Below are 21,375 nucleotides of genomic sequence, written 5' to 3' on the forward strand. Positions count from 1 at the left end.
GCTCTAGACTTGACTGAAGACACTGGGCCCAGAGTTATCTGAGGGCATCCAGTTTAACCAGAACTTTGGTCTGTTATTAACGCTTTATAATAGATTATTTATATAACAAGGCTTAACTTAAAAAGACGACAAAACGTCAGTCAAACACTTCCAACATCTCTCCTGCCAACTAGAGCATTGGCTCTGCAGGTCTTCTATATTACCTGTGCCAGCACAGGGGAAACTAATGACTATTAACGGGGCAACAGGTGCCACACACCCTGACCAACAAGGATGACTCCAATTAGGGCGCGCCTCATCCACAGAATCAACCTTGATATCGAACGAGAGAAGAAACCCAAAACCTGCAATCTCCTCCAGGCCAATGCCTTTCACGTCTAACATATACACTGACACAAGACAAAATATTATTAATACTAAATGATAAATCAGGAACTTCATTATTCCATTATAACAATACATGACCAACTAAAAAGTACATGATTATTACTGCATACAAATAAAACTTTGAATATTTCAAACATTTTTCCAAATTACATGTATTTTTATACAAGGTATGTTAAGCAATAACAACAAAAAGACTTCTCCTTTGAACTATATAAAAACAAAATTACAACGATGTACATATCAGAATCATTATCAAATCTCTGCTTCCCGACTTCAACATCCTTACAGAACACTACAACTGTCTCTATATGTGTAGCACATTCCTTAAATAAAACACATAATTTTACATATGCGTCACAAACGGCACCACATTTCCAAAATAGTATGCTACTTTTAACCAGAATGCATTTGGTCCTGTTCAAAAGTAGTGCACTACAGAATAGGGCTCCATTTGGGACATATCCTACAACTGCTGGCTCAAGTCTATACTACCAAAGACTTGAATACAAACCATGGTGGATTTGAAAATGATTAGCAACCAGATTCTTCATATCATGACAGTACTGTATTGACTAGGTGGATATATAAATTCCAAAATATACACATCTAAAAACACAGAACTTCATCCAGAAGTGAGTTCAATGTAGCTTGGGTACCAGTATGTGACATGCTACGACAAGGAGTGACATGATGGCACACAGACTGGTACCCAGGCTAAGTTAAATTAATACAATCAAGTTAACACAAGTTAATTCTTTCTTGGGGTCATTTGCACACCAATCATTTCTTTGAAAATATCTACATAAATTCTGGTGAAGAGATCCCCTTTCTAAAAGGTTTGGTTGCTATCTACATGGGAAAAATAAACACCTGGGTGGTGAATAAAAGTAATAACCTAAGTTTGTAGACATAAAAAAGTAAACTAGAGTCAAAAGTGAGTTGAGAACAGAGATGTGAACACAACTGTAAAGGGGTGAATGGGAGGCAAGCCTACTAGCACATAATACATGTAAAAAGCTAAGTCATCCAAAACAACATGAGTTAATCTCAAACGGATTAAATCATTCCTAAAAATCCAATTTGGCTGAATTGTCTAGAAAGAAACTTATATTTTATTTATCCATTTAAAACCTTCACTCCTTCTGACTCACCCACATAGAGACCCATGTCAAATGAAGAATGGGTCATATCATGGGTTTCATTATAAAATCAAAGAATTGTTTTACTATAAATCATCAACTACGAATTATATCAGACATTTTTCATTGTCAATTTGATGAATACATGCTTCTTGCATGTAAGTTTAACGGGTTAAATGATTAGATAGATCATATAGCAATGAATTGATCGATACATGTTCAATTGATCTGAGCGATGCATGACCAACTAAATGCTTAAATGCTCCTCAATATATACACTACCGTTCAAAAGTTTGGGGTGACTTCGAAATGTCCTTGTTTTTGAAAGAAAAGCAATTTTTTTGTCCATTAAAATAACTTAAAATTGATCAGAAATACAGTGTAGACATTGTTAATGTTGTAAATGACTGTTGTAGCTGGAAACGGCTGATTTTTAATGGAATATCTACATAGGCGCATACAGAGGCCCATTATCAGCTATTCCAAGTTTCCATTTTAAAAGGCTAATTGATCATTAGAAAACCCTTTTGCAATTATGTTAGCACAGCTGAAAACTGTTGTTCTGATTAAAGAAGCAAGAAAACTAGCCTTTAGACTAGTTGAGTATCTGGAGTATCAGCATTTGTGGGTTCAATTACAGGCTCAAAATGGCCAGGAAAAAATTACTTTCTTCTGAAACTCGTCAGTCTATTCTTATTCTGAGAAAGGAAAGCTATTCCATGCCTGAAATTGCTAAGAAACTGAAGATCCCTAACAACACTATGTACTGCTCCCTTCAAAGAACAGCACAAACTGGCCCTAACCAGAATAGAAAGAGTGGGAGGCCCCGGTGCACAACTGAGCAAGAGGACAAGTACATTAGAGTGTCTAGTTTGAGAAACAGACGCCTCACAAGTTCTCAACTGGCAGCTTTAGTATAGTACCCGCAAAACATTAGTCTCAACGCCAACACTAGTCTCAAGAGGAAACTCTGGGATGCTGGCCTTCGAGACAGAGTTCCTCTGTCCAGTGTCTGTTCTTTTGCCCATGTTAATCTTTTTATTGGCCAGTCTGAGATATGGCTTTTTCTTTGCAACTCTGCCTAGAAGACCAACATCCTGGAGTCGCCTCTTCACTGTTGACATTGAGACTAGTGTTTTGCGGGTACTATTTAAAGAAGCTGCCAGTGGAGGACTTGTGAGGCATCCGTTTCTCAAACTACTGATCTCAACTAGTCTGAAGAAGGCCAGTTGTATTGCATCTTTTATCATTACATTTTTTATCTGTGCTAACATAATTGCAAAAGGGTTTTCTAATGATCAATTATGCCTTTAAACTTGCATTAGCTAACACAATGTGCCATTAGAACACAGCAGTGATGGTTGCTGATAATGGGCCTCTGTATGCCTATGTATATATTTTTTTTAAATCAGCCATTTCCAGCAACAATAGTCATTTACAACATTAACAATGTCTACACTGTATTTATGATTAATTTGTTGTTATTTTAATGGACAAAAAAATATGCCTTTCTTTCAAAAACAGGGAAATTTGTGACTCCAAACTTTTGAACGGTAGTGTGTGTGTATATATATTTTTTCATATCAAAGTATAAATAATACCAAATGTGAAAGCAGAGTACCAAAGTAGAATGCCGACTATTTCAGCGCTACAAAACAGCTATATAGATTCAATCAATTCTGAATTATTAAGGACTGGAAAGTGGTATAGAGTGAGAACATGAGTGAATGACAGGTGCAGGTGAAGATACCAGATGAAAAAAAATTGAATTATAGATTAAAAAATATAAACAGTTTCTCTTAAAGCAGTCATGTCTTTCAGGTCCTCTTTAAATTTACATCCATCTGTCCTCCATCCATCCATATCTCCCGAAGCACCTCTCACAGGAGAAGCTTCCCATTGCGGTGTATTTTCAGAATCTTTCCTAGTCTCTGTTTTGCTGTTGCAAGTCCTTTCTTTGGACGTTTCCCTGAGATGGAGGTAGAAAGAAGAAATAAAGCAATGGGTAAGAAAACAGTTTGTCACATTTGTGAATCCTGTTCATTAGACACCAAATGGAGGAAAACAGACAAACAGGGAGGCATTATCTGGACAGGTCATTTTCATATTCCGCTCTGAAATGTTTTTTTTTGCTGTGTGCTCTAATGAACACAACTCACAGGGGTTACAGCAACAACAAAAAATCCCATGACTGAAACTTAAGTCGATCTCAGATTGATTTTCTGTGGGAAAGTTAACTTATACTTTCATGTTAAAAAAAGAAGAAAAAAAGGAATGACCATCATGCTTTTAGAGAAAGAGGATCATTTGTACATGTAAACTGCACGTTTTACCAATTACAGTCCTTTTCAATTGGATAAAAACATGTATTATTAAAATAATGGGAAAAAATGAATCCATATGAAAGAAATCCGCCAGTGACTGAGAAAGAACTTTAACCGCTGAACTCATGTCTATGTGCTGTGAAGTTACCCGTTTGTTTCTACAGCCTTGACCGAAATGATTGGCACCATTTATTCTTTATTAACAAGAGCAAAAAAAAGGGCAGTGACGATCATGGAATTTTGGATGATGGTAATTGGTCAACCAAATGACTGCAGTCACCGTAATAACTGTTTGGGCGGGGTCGCACATTTTCTCCTCCGCAACTGACTGCATGTGCCGCCATAGAAATATAATTCATATAATGAGGATGCCCATTCTATTATGGCATAATGGGTGGACTAGCAGCCATAGATAAGGTAAAGGTGTCATTGGAACGCAGAAGTTCCATTTACCAGATTGGAGAACATTCAACAAATCTGATCTAACATAGTGGATATTCGCCAAAACCTTCATGTTTTATGTACTGTAACAGACCCACAATGTGCTTACTTCAGTCCAATTTGGATATATTTGCTATATAACATGTAGAAGTGACTACTATATGCTAACTAACGTTTGTATAAGATGGTTAGCATAGCTAGCATACAGAAATGGTTGAAGGTGGTCAAAATAATGTTTAACTGTAATGTAGTTGATCGTAACAATGACATGAACATGTGTTGGGGTTGACATCCATACAAGCATTATATTTCGAAATAAAGTGAAATACACAAACAATAGCCTAAAAGTAGACTAACTTTGCTGGGGGGCAATGAGGAGTGTTGGGATCCTTACCCCAAGGCACTTTCCCCCATGCGTTTCCATGGCAATTTCATTGTTTTGGCCGAGTTTGATTGACCTCTTTACCACATCTACGAAGAGTGTACCCATAAGTAAAATATGTGCTAAAATATGCTGTAATTTGCTGATTCAACTGACATTACAAAAAATACATTCCATTGCACGAGGCACATCAGTTAAACATAATTTGAATGAACATTCACATTACCATGGAAATTATTGCATCACAATACCAGGCAGCCATTGTGAGTGTACGAATTAGTTAACCAGTCAAATTGCCAGGGTTAGATGTTGCAAGCCTGTTCTATTTCTGTGTGCTGCTGCTGCATTGTCATTCAGTCAGCTGTGCGTTAGACCCCTCAAAAAATGGTTAATTTATTTTCATGATGTCTGAACTATATTGTATATGAAAAAAAGGGAAGATTACACTGAACAAAAATAAAACGCAACAATCAACAATTTCAAATATTTTACTCAGTTACAGTTGTATAATAAATAAATTAATCTATGGATTTCACATGACTGGGAATACAGATATGCATCTGTAGGTCACAGAGATCTTTAAAAAAAAGTAGGGGCGTGGATCAGAAAACCAGCCAGTATCTGGTGTGACCATTTGCCTCGTGCAGCGCGACATCTCCTTCGCATAGAGTTGATCAGGCTTTTGATCGTGGCTTGTGGAATGTAGTCCCACTGTTCGCTGTGAGAAGTTGCTGGATATTGGCGGGAATTGGAACACGCTGTCGTACACGTCGATCCAGAGCATCCCAAACGTGCTCAATGGGTGACATGTATGGGGAGTATGCAGGGCATGGAATAACTGGGACATTTTCAGCTTCCAGGAATTGTGTTCAGATCCTTGCAAAATGGGACTGTGCATTATCATGCTGAAACATGAGGTGATGGCGGTGGATGAATGGCATGACAATGGGCCTCAGGATCTCGTCACGGTATCTCTGTTCTACTAATCATTGACAGAGCCCTCTGTTCATAACGTTGACATCAGCAAACCACTTGCCCACATGATGCCATACATGCTGCCTGTACAGTTGAAATCGGGATTAATCTGTGAAGAGCACACTTCTCCAGCGTGTCAATGGCCATCGAAGGTGGGCATTTGCCCACTAAAGTTGGTTACAACGCCGCACTGCAGTCAGGTCAAGACCCTGGTGAGGACGACAAGCACGCAGCCGAGCTTCCCTGAGATAGTTTCTGCAGAGATTCTTTGGTTCTGCAAACCCGCAGTTTCATTAGCTGTTCAGTTGGCTGGCCTCAGACGATCCCGCACATGAAGAAGCCAGATGTGAAGGTCCTGGGCTAGCGTGGTTACATGTGGTCTGCGGCTGTGAGACTGGTTGGACGTACTGCCAAATTCTCAAAAATGACGTTGAAGACGGCTTATGGTAGAGAAATGAACATTAAATGAACTGGAAACAGCTCTAGTGGACATTCCTGCAGTCAGCATGCCATTTGCATGCGCTCTCAAAACTTGAGACATCTGTGGCATTGTATTGTGTGACAAAACTGCACATTTTAGACTGGCCTTTATTGTCCACAGCACAAGGTGGACCTGTGTAATGATCATCCTTCTTGATATGCCACACCTGTCTAGTAGATAGTGAACATTTCTCCTTTGGCAAGATAATCGAACATGGATGTAAACAAATGTCTGCACAAAATGAGGAAAACTATATTTTTGTGTGGATGAAAAATGTCTTTACATGTTGTTTTGCTGTTCAGTGTATATTATTATACTTATATACTTGCCCAGAGAAAGAGATTTTAACAAGTAATATGTTCTCTCAAAAAGATAGAGGTCCAAATTATTGGCACCTCTATTTCCAATACTTCAGCACCATCCCCTTTGCGAGGACAACGGTACTGAGCCTTTTTCTAAAATATTTTATGAGATTGGAGAACATATTTTATTTAACTCGCCAAGTCAGTCAAGAAAAAAATCTTATTTTCAATGACGGCCGAGGAACAGTAGGTTAACTGCCTTGTTCAACATATTTTTTACCTTGCCAGCTCAGGGATTCGATCTTGCAACCTTTCGGTTACTAGTCCAATGATCTAACCACTAGGATACCTGCTGCCCCAATTGGGAGGGATCTTAGACCATTAATCTTTATGGCAGATTTTCAGATCCTTGATATTCTTTGTTGGTGCTTGTGGACTTCCCTCTTCAATTCAAACCACACGTTTTCAATTGGTTTCAAGTCCAGAGACAGACGGCCAATGCAAAATGTTGATTTTGTGGCCAAGTTTCAGCCTCCTGGCAGAGGCAACCAGGTTTTAGGCTGAAATGTATTGAGCTCTTTGGCCACGCACACCAGTGGTTGGTTTGGCGTTGAAAGAAGGAAGCTTATACAGAAAATAAGGTCAAACTTTACCCAGTACCAGGACATTTTGCCCAAAACCTTGTTGCCTCTGCCAGAAGGCAGCAACTTGGTCAAAAGTGGATCTTCCAGCAAGACAATTACCCCAAGCACTTATGTACTTACCTCCACCAGCTCCAGCGCTGCCGGGGCTAGCTAGCCCAGCGGGGAGGCTGTAGAGGGGGAGTAAGTGCTGCTGTTCTGGGGGGAGAGGGAGGGTCGTCTGGAGGTGAGGAACACCCCAGGAGCCATAGCCGCACTCCCTCTGGGGCCCCCAGGGCCTGCCGTGTACTCATGGTCCAGTAGGCTGGCAGAGTAGCACTCCACCCTCTGCTCAGGGCTTAAGTCAGGGGTGGGAGGCTCCGGGGCTAGAGGGGGGGAGGGAGGGGACGGCTCAGCCCGAGGAGGTGGCTGTGGTGGGGCAACGGGGCGGGGCTTTTTGGTGTACTTCCTCTTGGTGGGTTTCTGGATCTCCTGGATGAATAAACAATAGAAATATTAGACAGCATTTGACATTCAATCATGTTCCCTAGCATCTCAACATTTGGCTCTCATTTGTCAGTGTTTGGTGATTGTCTCATCTTTTTAATTTTTTAAAATTGAACTAGGCAAGTCAGTTAAGAACAAATTGTTATTTACAATGACGTCCTACACCGGGCCAATTGTGCGTTGCCCTATGGGGACTCCCAATCATAGCCGGTTTTGATACAGCCTGGAATCGAACCAGGGTCATTAGTGACGCCGCTAGCACTGAGATGTAGCGCCTTAGACTGCTGCGCCACTCAGGAGCTTTCAAAATGTACTTGAATGGGTGTAAGATTTAGTAAAGGGCACTACCACTACCTGCCCTACCTCTTTCAGAACATGAACTTGTCCCAAACTGTCCCCTAACATGCACTATATACAAAAGTATGTGGACACCACTTTAAATTTGTGGATTTGGCTATTTAATCCACACCCGTTGCTGATAGGTGTATAAAATCGAGCACACCGCCATGCAATCTCCATAGACAAACATTGACAGGAGAATGGCCTTACTGAAGAGCTCAGTGACTTTAAACGTGGCACCGTTATAGGTTGCCACCTTTCCAACAAGTTAGTTTGTCAAATTTCTGCCCTGCTAGAGCTGCCGAAGGTCAACTGTAAGTGCTTTTATTGTGAAGTGGAAATGTCTAGGAGCAACAACTGCTCAGCCGCGAAGTGGTAGGCCACACATGCTCACAGAACGGGACCGCCGAGTGCTGAAGCACGTAAAAAAAAGAAGGTCTGTCCTCGGTTGCAACGCTCACAACAGTTCCAAACAGTGAGTTCCAAACTCACTACAGTTCCAAACTGTCTCTGGAAGCAACATCAGCACAATAAATGTTAGTCGGAGCTTCATGAAATGGGTTTCCATGGCCGAGCAGCCGCACACAAGCCTAAGATCATCATGCGCAATGCCAAACGTCGGCTGGAGTGGTGGAAATGTGTTCTCTGGAGTGATGTCGAGATCGGTGTGGAAGAACTTGACTGGCCTGCACAGAGCCCTGACCTCAACCCCATCGAACATCTTTGGGATGAATTGGAACGCCGACTGTGAGCCAGGCCTCATCTCCCAACATCAGTGCCCGACCTCACTAATGCTCGTGGCTGAACGGAAGCAAGTCCCCGCAGCAAAGTTCCAACATCTAGTGGAAAGCCTTCCCAGAAGAGTGGAGGCTGTTATAGCAGCAAAGGGGGGGGGCCAACTCCATATTAATGCCCATCGTTTTGGAATGAGATGTTGGAAGAGCAGGTGTCCACATACACTACATGACCAAAAGTATTTCCCCTCCTCTCATCTCACCTGTTGTGCCAGTTTGGCAGCAGCTGCAGCAAGGCCAGTCTCTACAGACGCCACTCTGGCCCCCTCTCTCACTGGGCGCTCCTGTTTTGGCAGGGTGGGGGTTACCCGGGCTGAGAGAATAAGAAAATATGTTTGCGGAATTAATCAATGATATGTAACACTTTATTTGGAGAGTCCGCCTACAGATGGTTATTACATGTTCAACTAAGTATCAACAAATGTCCTTCGCTGTCGGTTTGGTCATGAAACATGTCCACTGTCTAACACTTGAAAATGGGTTGAGTAGTGAGTACCTTTGGGGCTCCAAGGAGTGTCGTCCCAGTTTTTCTTCCTCTTCATCTTGGCCTTGTTGGCATGGTCCTCCTCATCAGACTCTAAGGAGGGATAGACTGAAACACACACAGGGGTTGGTCAGGAGTGTTGAGCAGTCAGGCAGGATAATGAGTGACATCATTGGATCATTTAGTTTAGTATCCATCATAGTGCCTTGATTCGACCATGACTTAGTTCCCAGGTGAGCTAAACCCAATGTTCGTCCATTTGTTTTAGCTCGCCTGGGGAACCAGTTTGGCGGAGGGTGCAAATTTGAGACCATTCCAAAACTAATGCAACCAGGGCAAGGGGAGTAGTCTCTGAGCAGTAGCCAGGCCAGGGGTATGTTCTTGTGCTCCTTCCTCCCATGACTCACCTGGTCAGAAGTAGTGCACTATACAGGGAATAGGGTGCCATTTGGGATGCACAGCCTATGGGAGAATCTCAATTGAGAGAGACTCACCATACTCGGCGTCTTTAAAACAGGTGCCCAGAGTTTCCTGCTCGTCTGGGCTGTCCTCGTCGCTAAGGTGACGGGCCGGCCGCTTGACAGGCCGCTTCCCAGGGCGTTGGAACGTTGTCTTCTCTTTGGAGGCTCCTCCCCCTCTGCTCTTATTGGCTCCTGTCACCCACACAGCCCGCCCTCCTTTCTCTTTGACCATGCCCAGGCCCTCAGAAAGCCCTCCGGAGACAGACCGAGGGGAGGAAGAGGAGGAAGAGGAGGAGGAGGAAGAGGATGGAGGGTTGGCCATGGAGAGCATGCCCTGGATGGCATCTCGCGTGCTGGGAGAGGCTGGGGCTTCCTCACTGGAGGGTGGAGAGGGAGGACAAGTGATGAATGATCACCACACAAACAGCACTAAAATGTAGAGGACATATTTTGCAAAAATGTATATTATGCAAGTTAACCTGTTCTGTTTATGAAGGCAGTGAGTGAAACATTCATCCTCCCAACTTCATTGGCTCCCATTTTGGATACATTTTTCCATTGGCAATCTGATGCCAAGGCAGAATGCAAATATATTTTTCGAATGATTGACTTGGAGTTCAAATAGATAAGACAATACGTGGTAGTCTGACTGCTCAGAATATCTTAACACAAGTTGCAGAGGGCTGGTATTGAGAATAAAACAATATGATTAAGGTTTCTGAAATGTCCAGAAGTGTCAGTCAGGCCCTACCTGAGTGCAGAGTCCAGCCCTGCCACCTGTTTGCTGGCTTTCAGCAGGTCCAGGATTCCTCCTGCTCCACCCTTCACGCCATGGACAGTCATGGTCTCCTCCTCATCTGTGGTGTAGTCCTCCTCAATGTCAAAGTCCACCTCTCCTGGTTCTCTGATGCGATGGGGGTCAGAGCATGGCTTGGCCCTCGGCAGCTTCCTAGGAAGACCTGACGGAAACAGGATCTTGTTCAGTAGGCACAAAATGGAAGAATACCATTTGAAACTGTGTGAAATGGGGAGGAACTAATAGAAATGCTACATTTGTACGTTTTCCTTAGCAAAAGGTTGTTACAACATGTGCTCTGATGGAAAACGGTCCAGGCATACATACACAGGTTTATAGTTTGTTCCTTGCTCCACCAACGGACCAAACCTGCCCCAGACACCAATGATAAAACTGACTGGTAGATTACGCCACTCTATCCCAGAGGATGCCGAAAAAGTGTTTTTATTGCGTTCATATCAATTTAGCCTTAAGGCTCGGAAGGCTGAACCGAATGCCCCAACAAGATCAGAAAACGTTTTTTATTGATTAGTAATGCTATCACGAAAGAAGTGCTCTCAAAGTATATTTCCATTTGTACTATATCATGTAAACTTACCACTAAGTTTCTTCTTGCTGGATCCCCCAGCCTTGCGTCGTGGAGGAGGTGTCTCGTCAATCTGTAGCTCGTCCTCTGACTCAAAGTCTGACAGTGCAGACCCTCCCATAGCATGGTGCTGGAAGTGAGGGGCACGGCCGGCACTGTTACTGCCGCCCGAACGACCACCCTTCTTGCTGTGGTCAGAAAGAAAGAAACGTCTATGAACGTGTCGATGACACAATGTCAAATGCAAACAGAACGTGATAAGAGATAAAGAGGTCGCCTGACATCCCAGTCTTACCCCTGTATTTTGCCGTTGGTCAGCACCAGCTTCAGTTTGCTCTTGCTCATTTTCCCCTGGAACTCCTCCAAGGGTAGCTCAAACTGGAGATGGAGAGAAATCACAAGCACCCAATAGCATCACAAATCCATGCAAACAAACACTGTACTCAGGTTCAGAGCTGAATAAAACTAGAACTTTCAACTTTATTTGTCCCAGAGGGATTTTCTTTTTATTTAAAAGGACCATTTAAATGTGCATTTAATTTATTAAAATGTATTCGACAAGAACAAGGCACATCGATCACCAATTGAACAGACGTACCTTGTTCTTGTTTTTCTTGTTACCAGATTGGCATTTCTTCAGTGTGTGTTTGGTGTGGATCTCCAGGAGATCCAGCTCTCCTGCCTCTTTCATTAAGCCCTTTTGGCCCTTCTTTTTGGGACTGGGGGACACATCCTTGGGTTTGGGGCCTCTCTTCTTCCCCGGGGGGCGGCCAGGGCTCTGGGAGATGGCTAGAGGGGAGGCTTTGGGGAGGGGCGAGGGGAAGCCCTGTGTAGAGGTGAAAGGAGCCGCAGGGCGGCCTTGCTGGAAGATGTCCTGGAGTGGCAGAGAGGACAGAGTACTCTCAGTAAGCCAGACTGAAAATAATTCATACACACTCATATGCCTGATAGGGACTCACTATAGTGGTGACCTGAACTGTACAGGCTCAGATATGATGGTAGATGAACAACTGGGCCAGTCTAGTAGCTTGGCTCAGTTTGCCTCAGTGTACTTTTTGGGCTCCCGAGTGGTGCAGCAGTCTAAGGCACTGCATCTCAGTGCAAGAGGCATCACTACAGTCCCTGGTTTGAATCCAGGGTGAATCACTGTGATTGGGAGTTCCATAGGGCGGCCAACAATTGGTCCAGCGTCGTTAGGGTTTGGCCGTCATTGTAAATAAGAATTTGTTCTTAACTGACTTGCCTAGTTAAATAAATATAATCAATAAAAAAAAGTAAGAAAATATTTGTCAGTGTCTCCACGTCCCCAGGCCAGCTTACCTCCACCAGTCGTATCTCCTTGGCCAGGTCCTTGACCAGTTGCTGGGTCTTAATGGTCTCTGGAATCTCCACCTCGTGGTCAGTCAGCGACTGGTGGGAGGACAAAAACATAACGTCACCATAAGACACAAAGAACTATAGCGCCCACTACAACTAGCTTCCTGATATCTTGTGCCATTGCGCATAATGTTAGCGACGGACTATGACAGATGTTATAAAGTCTTCAGTGGCTGCTATAAAGGCTTGATGAATGCATACATAAGGCGGCCTACAGTAAAGAGCTACCTCTTTGCGTGTCCAGGTGCGGAAAGCGTTGTTGAGGGCCTTGGCTCCGTGGACCAGGTAGGTAGCAGGGTGTCTGCGGTTCTCTCTCAGACCTGCAACATAGATCAACATAGAAGTTATCAAGGTTCTTGACATACATTGCCCAAAGAAATGCAGTTCATTAGAGAGCAGAGGGGGGAAAAGCATGTTTATGATGAAGCACCTCACCTCTGAATGTGTCAAGCAGGTGCTTGCCAACATACCAGCACACAGTCTCAAAGTTTGGGAAACTGAACAGGTCGGCTGTACTCAACCTCTTCTCTATTTCATACGCTCTGATGGGGAAAGAAGACAGAACACAGGGTGAATGATTATAAACATTTGGTAATTCGAATGTATAGTACAATGGTAATGGAAATGTATTGAGTGAGTCATTTTCAAAATGGCATTGTAGCTATGAATGGTAGAGAAATGTTGCTATGATCAGTTCAGATAAACCCAGTACCGCAAGTGATGCGACTCACGTTTTAGTAGGAGGCAGGAGTTAAGGGACTTACCGGAGCTGCATGTCAATGTTGAGACTGTGTAGGAAATTCCCTCCGAAAGCCACACAGTCCACAGGAGTCAGAACAGCATGGATCCATCCTGAGAGAGAGAGACACACAAGTACATTGAAAACCCCCATATACCTTAGCCAAATACATTTAAACTCAGTTTTTCACAATTCCTGTCATTTAATCCTAGTAAAAATTCTCTGTCTTAGGTCAGTTAGGATCACCACTTTATTTTAAGAATGTGAAATGTCAGAATAATACTAGAGAGAATGATTTATTTCCGTTTTTATTTCTTTCATCACATTCCCAGTTGGTCAGAAGTTTACATACACTTAATTAATATTTGGTAGCATTGCCTTTAAATTGTTTAACTTGGGTCAAACATTTTGGGTAGCCTTCCACAAGCTACCTGAAACCTGAGTCAGGTTTGCAGGCCTCCTTGCTTGCACACACTTTTTCAGTTCTGCCCACAAATTTTCTACAGGATTGAGGTCAGGGCTTTGTGATGGCCACTCCAAAAATGTGACTTTGTTGTCCTTAAGCCATTTTGCCACAACTTTGGAAGGATGCTTGGGGTCATTGTCCATTTGGAAGACCCATTTGCAACCAAGCTTTAACTTCTTAACATATCCACATACTTTTTCTTTCCTCATGATGCCATCTATTTTGTGAAGTGCACCAGTCCTTCCTGCAGCAAATTTCTCTGTGCAGTTGCAAACCGTAGTCTGGCATTTTATGGCGGTTTTGGAGCAGTGGCTTCTTCCTTGCTGAGTGGTCTTTCAGGTTTATGTCGACATAGGACTCGTTTTACTGTGGATATAGATACCTTTGTACCCGTTTCTTCCAGCATCTTTACAATATCTTTTGCTGTTGTTCTGAGATTGATTTGCACTTTTCGCACCAAAGTACATTCATCTCTAGGAGACAGAATGCATCTCATTCCTGAGCGGTATGACGGCTGCGTGGCCCCATGGTGTTTATACTTGCGTACTATTGTTTGTACAGATGAACGTGGTACCGTCAGAAGTTTGGAAATTGGTCTCAAGGATGAATCAGACTTGTGGAGGTCTACAAAAAAAAAATCTTAGGTCTTTTCCCATGATGTCAAGCAAAGAGGCACTGAGTTTAAAGGTAGGCCTTGAAATCCACAGGTACACCTCCAATTGATTCAAATGATGTCAATTAGCCTCCCAGAAGCTTCTAAAGCCATGATATCATTTTCTGGAATTTTCCATGCTGTTTAAAGGCACAATCAACAGGTGAGTGAGTACCTCATTTAGCTGGTTGAGAGAATGCCAAGAGTGTGCAAAGCTGTCATTAAGGCAAAGGGTGGCTACTTTGAAGAATCTCAAATATAAAATATATTTTTATTTGTTTAAAAGTATTTTGGTTACTACATGATTCCATATGTGATATTTCATAGCTTTGATGCCTTCACTATTATTCTATAATGTAAAAAAATAGTAAAAATTAAGAAACTCTTGAATGACTAGGTGTGTCCAAACTTTTGACTGGTAGTGTATATGAACTGGCACATAATATACGGAGTTCTGACAAGCTCCACCAGGAATACACTGTATATAAAACCCATCACCAGAAGCAATAACAGGCCTGTCACAGCACTATTCCCTGTTTCAGAAGACCAACCATAACATCTGACCACACTTTGTTGAATACCTGGGTAAATTAAGAGGGTGAATACCTGTTGGGATGAAAAGCGTGTTCCCCTGTTTGACAGAGCACTTGTAGCACATGTCCACCTGGTCCCCGAAGAACATCTCGTTCTGATTGGACGAGGAGCTCCAGCGCTCAAACAAGGCAAGGTTTGCCGGCGTGGGGGAGATCAGGTAGAAGATCTTCTCACCCTGAGAGACACACGTAGACATTTATCTAACAGTGACAGCGCTCATTAATCAACCTTTCCGTTTCCACATCAACGTGAAAGTGGAAGAGTTAAAAGGAGAGAATTTTCATCCGTCAGGCAGACACAGCATTACAATGATGAACAAGGTAAAGTCAGGCATGACCCTATCCCCTCCTCTCTTCTCCAGACCATTTCCGGAGACCTTCTCCCTTACCTCACCTCGCTCATCAACTCATCCCTGACCGCTGGCTACGTCCCTTCCGTCTTCAAGAGAGCGAGAGTTGCACCCCTTCTGAAAAAACCCACACTCGATCCCTCCGATGTCAACAACTACAGACCAGTATCCCTTCTTTCTTTTCTCTCCAAAACTCTTGAACGTGCCGTCCTTGGCCAGCTCTCCCGCTATCTCTCTCAGAATGACCTTCTTGATCCAAATCAGTCAGGTTTCAAGACTAGTCATTCAACTGAGACTGCTCTTCTCTGTATCACGGAGGCGCTCCGCACTGCTAAAGCTAACTCTCTCTCCTCTGCTCTCATCCTTCTAGACCTATCGGCTGCCTTCGATACTGTGAACCATCAGATCCTCCTCTCCACCCTCTCCGAGTTGGGCATCTCCGGCGCGGCCCACGCTTGGATTGCGTCCTACCTGACAGGTCGCTCCTACCAGGTGGCGTGGCGAGAATCTGTCTCCTCGCCACGCGCTCTCACCACTGGTGTCCCCCAGGGCTCTGTTCTAGGCCCTCTCCTATTCTCGCTATACACCAAGTCACTTGGCTCTGTCATAACCTCACATGGTCTCTCCTATCATTGCTATGCAGACGACACACAATTAATCTTCTCCTTTCCCCCTTCTGATGACCAGGTGGCGAATCGGATCTCTGCATGTCTGGCAGACATATCAGTGTGGATGACGGATCACCACCTCAAGCTGAACCTCGGCAAGACGGAGCTGCTCTTCCTCCCGGGGAAGGACTGCCCGTTCCATGATCTCGCCATCACGGTTGACAACTCCATTGTGTCCTCCTCCCAGAGCGCTAAGAACCTTGGCGTGATCCTGGACAACACCCTGTCGTTCTCAACCAACATCATGGCGGTGGCCCGTTCCTGTAGGTTCATGCTCTACAACATCCGCAGAGTACGACCCTGCCTCACACAGGAAGCGGCGCAGGTCCTAATCCAGGCACTTGTCATCTCCCGTCTGGATTACTGCAACTCGCTGTTGGCTGGGCTCCCTGCCTGTGCCATTAAACCCCTACAACTCATCCAGAACGCCGCAGCCCGTCTGGTGTTCAACCTTCCCAAGTTCTCTCACGTCACCCCGCTCCTCCGCTCTCTCCACTGGCTTCCAGTTGAAGCTCGCATCCGCTACAAGACCATGGTGCTTGCCTACGGAGCTGTGAGGGGAACGGCACCGCAGTACCTCCAGGCTCTGATCAGGCCCTACACCCAAGCAAGGGCACTGCGTTCATCCACCTCTGGCCTGCTCGCCTCCCTACCACTGAGGAAGTACAGTTCCCGCTCAGCCCAGTCAAAACTGTTCGCTGCTCTGGCCCCCCAATGGTGGAACAAACTCCCTCACGACGCCAGGACAGCGGAGTCAATCACCACCTTCCGGAGACACCTGAAACCCCACCTCTTCAAGGAATACCTAGGATAGGATAAGTAATCCTTCTCACCCCCCCCCCTTAATGATTTAGATGCACTATTGTAAAGTGGCTGTTCCACTGGATGTCAGAAGGTGAATTCACCAATTTGTAAGTCGCTCTGGATAAGAGCGTCTGCTAAATGACTTAAATGTAAATGATATCATATATTCAAATGTTATATCGCTCTTAAGTCTCCGAGTATATAACGCTCCAATTATGCATGTCAGCACAGCAGGAAGAATGCCTAGTTCCAACAGTCCCTGTACACAATCTGGCCCATAAAATGTCCCAATAACTGCCCTCTTCTTACCCGTAGTACATGGTACCAGACAGAGGTACCTCCGAAGTCGATGTGGAAGTCTGTGTAGCTGTCCTTGACCCCCATGAGGCAGTATTTCTGGACGTTGGGTCGCTCAAACACGGACTCCTCAGGCCACAGGTTCTCCACCCACGACAGCTTCCTCACTATCTTCGGAGTCTCCACCAAATTTGACAGCCTGTGACAGAAAATTGACATTTGACTTTTGTTCAACCAAATGATGTACTGATGACAAGGAAGACCTGCCCCCTAGAGAGCAATACCAACCAATGAGTGCATTGACACAAGAACAAGCAGTGTGGTGTACCTGGTCTCAGAGAACTCTAGGCTGATGACGTTGAGGACTCGGTCTCTGTTGGGGCTGTTGTAGTACTCCACAAAGTCCCCTAGGCGCATCTTCAGGTCAGCTTGGCGAGACACGTCAATCACATCAATCTCCCTGTCCGGACCTATAGACAACACGCAATCAACAAACAAAACACGTCTTGCCGCTCCCCACACAGAGTGCTTTATTCCTGCACCGTGATCATATACAACATCACAACTTCAAAGAGGTCTTGTTGTGTGAGATAAGACCGTAGTTTCCTCTGGTAACCTACACTAGGTTACATCTCTTATGGTAATGGAATGTCAAGTTGAGATGTGACTAGTTAAAGAGCAGGTATGACAGAGCCTTGTACTGTATGTAGAGTTGCAGGTTTACATTGACATTTTAATCATTGAATTGAGCAGATGCCCTTATCCAAGGAGACTTACTTAGAGTCAGTGCATTCAACTTAAGGTAGGTAAAGGTACCATAGAAGACAACATATAAATCAGTGTTCTAGTTAATGATGTGGGGAAAACAAGCAAATATTAAAATAACTGCACGTGAATCCAAAATTGCCTTTGAAGACGGAGAGGTTTACCGATGTAGTGCTCTACGTCGTTGACTCCGAAGTTCCCCGGGGGCAGGTTCATGCCCAGGCCGTCCCTCCTGAGGACCATGACAGGAACACTGAATGAGCGCTCCTCCAGGAACTCCACTGTCAGCTGGGCCCCCGACGGCTTTAACAATACCTCATCAGCACTGCACATACACAGAGAGATTGGAAAATAGTGAGGGACACAGAGAAATAGAATAACGAATGGGAAAAGTGTCCCAGACTGCTGCAATTTCACCGTACACTCAATATGGCAGATATGGTATTATTATGCAAAATTCAACTTCTATGAGAACCAGGTCAGAACTGTAAAGTTAGAGAAAATAATTAAAGTACCACTCGAAATGATACATTATCGGACATTTAAAAAATGCAGATTCAAAAGCCATATTGTCGATCACTCAGATAGTTTTGAGACGCTATACTGTATGGACACAAGCAAAACACTACGCATAAAATAATTTGCATTATAAGTGTCGGGTTGGGTTCTTTCTCTGCGAGGCGGTCATTTTAGGTGAATGTTCATGCTAGATAAAAGACAGTGTGGAAGAGAATGAACACGTATAGACATAATGTAATATGGGCGGTTTACCTTGGGAAGGTGCGGCTTCGTAGCTCCCTGACAAACTGCGGGCTACCTGTCTTTACTGGTCGACCAGAAGTGTCTCTTCCGCCAGCATCAGCCTGCTTGGTACCTCCACGCCGCTTCCTCACTGCGGAACATACAGGGGACAACAACAGACTTGCATTACAACCACGCTACTACTACTTGTGCTATTACAACCACACTACTAGTGTACTATTACTATTAGGCCTACATTACTAGTAGTAGTATTACTAAAGGCAGACCAGGTAACGAAACTCACAGAAGTGAGGAATTGTTATGTGTATTGGCATGTGTATTTCTATAGAGCCGGATTCCCTAATCCTGTCCTCGAGTACCCCTAACCATTCAGAATGTATTCAGAACTAGCACACCTGATGCTACAGATTCAAACAGGTTTGAAATATGGGTGAAATATAAAAATACAGCCTGGGAAGCAAATTCAAAGAGACTGAGAGGGACTTACTGACAGAGGGCCCATGGGTGACCTGACAGTTGGGACAGTGGTACAGGTCAATCTCTGCTGCTTTGTCTTCCTCCACTCCAACACAACTAGACAAACAAACAAACAAAAATGTCCTCATAGCCTACTGTATACAGTCAGCAATTATAATGAACAAAAATATAAACACAACATGCACCAATTTCATTGATTTTACTGAGTTACAGTTCATATGAGGAAATCAGGCAATTGAAATACATTTATTAGGCCCTAATCTATGGATTTCACATGACTGGGAATACTGATATGCATCTGTTGGTCATAGATACCTTAAAAGTACCATCTCGTAATGGTACTTTTGTGCATTCAAATTGCCATTGATAAAATGCAATTGTGTCTGTAGCTTATGCCTGCCTGCCCATACCATAACCCCACCGCCACCATGGGGCACTCTGTTCACAACGTTGATATCAGCAAACTGCTTGCCCACACAACGCCATACACGTGTTCTGCGGTTGTGAGGCTGGTTGGACATACTGCCAAATTCTCTAAAACATTACATTCTCTGGCAAAAGCTCTGGTGGACATTCTGCAGTCTGTATGCCAATTGCACGCTCCCTCATAATTTGAGACATCTGTAGCGTTGTGTGACAAAACTGCACATTTTAGAGTGGCCTTTTATTGTACCCAGCACTAGGTTCACCTGTGTAATGATCATGCTGTTTAATTACCTTCTTGATATGCCACACCTGTTAGGTGGATGGACTATCTTGAAGGAGAAATGCTCACTAACAGAGATGTAAACAAATTTGTGCACAACATTTTTGAGAAATAAGTCTTTTGTGCATATGGTACATTTCTGGGATATTTTACTCCATCTCATTTAACATTGGACCAACACTTAACATGCTGTGTTTATATTTTTGTTCAGTGTAGTAATGCTCAATGAAACTGAAATATAACTTTACCTTCCATGGAACCAGTCTTGACATATGTCACACTCGATCATAAAGCGTGTGACATCGTAGGGCAGGCGACACAGGCAGTACACTGGAACAGACGCCATACTGGGAGTGTAAACTGACTGACAGTTAAGCTTAAATCTACTCTGTGAATATGGCAGCACGACACTAGTTTGCAATTAGAATTAGTTTACGGTTGCATTGAGCTCTGAAAAAATATATATAGTTCAAATGGCGTTTGTACTGAAGCAGCACAGGGCAGTGCCAGTAACAGGTTAACTGTGGTGTGTCACTTCACTTGGAATAGGTGCCGAGCCCACTGCTTTCTGTCACACATGGTGCATTGTATTCGCCATGATTAGGCACCTGTTGAAATGGGAAAGAAGAGAGCACAAACATATCTGTCAAAAAGTCTGCAGGGATGTGGGTGTTAATTTGAGGATAAGAAAGATAAGCTCCTCTAAGTCGTTTTACTGACCGAAGGTTCTCACTGTAAGTTGCTATACTTGGCTCGCTAGCAGTGGGTCTGAATAGTAAGCTAGCCCACGATTTGAAAATACAAAAGTTAGCTAGCTAATAATAACACTTCTAAACTGGCTAATACATTTATGGGGAGGGGTAGGCCTTGCAAAATGTCTGACAGCTCTCGCATATGAATTGGAATTCAGACAAATAACTGGCTAATTAGCTAGTACTGGGGGAGGGAAAGTAACATTAGCCAGTTAGCAGCTTAGCTAGCTAACTATAGTAGCTAGATTTGTAAACACTGCAGCCTGGCTAACAATGGCTTTTCGCAAGTACCTAGACTATGCTAACGTAACTAGCTAACAAACGAAAAGCGCAGGTAATTGAACGTTACCGATTCATAGCAAGCTGGTAATAATGTGTATTAGTTGAACTTTATCTTTTCGTTAGTTGCAATTCAAGACCACACATAGCCAGCTGTTTATTCGCTACAGTAACTTAGTTGTTAGCCACCATTGGCTAAGCTTAGCAACTTAAGTTAGCTGGTAACGTTAGCTAAACAGCGGATAAGTCTATATTTAGCTAAATATATTGCATTTTATATTAGTTTATCGTGAACGTAGTATTGAATTACCTATAAGTAAGTTGTACGTTCAGAAAATCGGTCCGAAATAATTTCTTACCGGGATTTAAACTGTCCGATTGCAGCAGAGGGGCCACCGGCCAAGCATTCGAAATCGGTTGAAATCCTTACGAAAGGCTGAGGATCGATGAGGCCTTATTATGCAGCGCAAAGTATTCAAAAACAGCCCTTACTGCATTGTCTTTTCCCCCCACAAATGATACCCGGGTGTGTCGGTTAAGTCACAAAATGTATATTGCAGGGTTTGAAAAGATTAAAAGACCACTACATGAGCACTGTTACTATAAACAACTCAGAAATACATATATTTGTGATGGAGCAACGCCATTTCAAAGCACTCGCATAAACTGT

General features: G+C 43.6%; 1 protein-coding gene across 1 annotated transcript; it reads right to left on the minus strand.

The window, feature by feature from the left end:
• Nucleotides 1–421: 421 nt before the first annotated feature.
• On the minus strand, nucleotides 422–21,372 carry LOC135528498 (histone lysine demethylase PHF8-like). The gene is given in 22 exon segments (XM_064957613.1): nucleotides 422–3,495; nucleotides 7,196–7,240; nucleotides 7,243–7,543; nucleotides 8,895–9,004; nucleotides 9,188–9,283; nucleotides 9,670–10,013; nucleotides 10,388–10,595; nucleotides 11,031–11,206; nucleotides 11,314–11,396; nucleotides 11,617–11,892; nucleotides 12,339–12,428; nucleotides 12,624–12,715; nucleotides 12,831–12,937; nucleotides 13,160–13,247; nucleotides 14,859–15,021; nucleotides 16,977–17,163; nucleotides 17,293–17,434; nucleotides 17,894–18,054; nucleotides 18,501–18,621; nucleotides 18,979–19,064; nucleotides 19,923–20,282; nucleotides 21,065–21,372. Coding segments are annotated over 21 exon segments (3,063 nt in total). The 5' UTR covers nucleotides 20,021–20,282; nucleotides 21,065–21,372; the 3' UTR covers nucleotides 422–3,406.
• Nucleotides 21,373–21,375: the final 3 nt, after the last annotated feature.

Source organism: Oncorhynchus masou, chromosome 33 (genome assembly GCF_036934945.1).
Source record: "Oncorhynchus masou masou isolate Uvic2021 chromosome 33, UVic_Omas_1.1, whole genome shotgun sequence".
In the NCBI taxonomy this organism is placed as follows: Eukaryota; Metazoa; Chordata; class Actinopteri; order Salmoniformes; family Salmonidae; genus Oncorhynchus; species Oncorhynchus masou.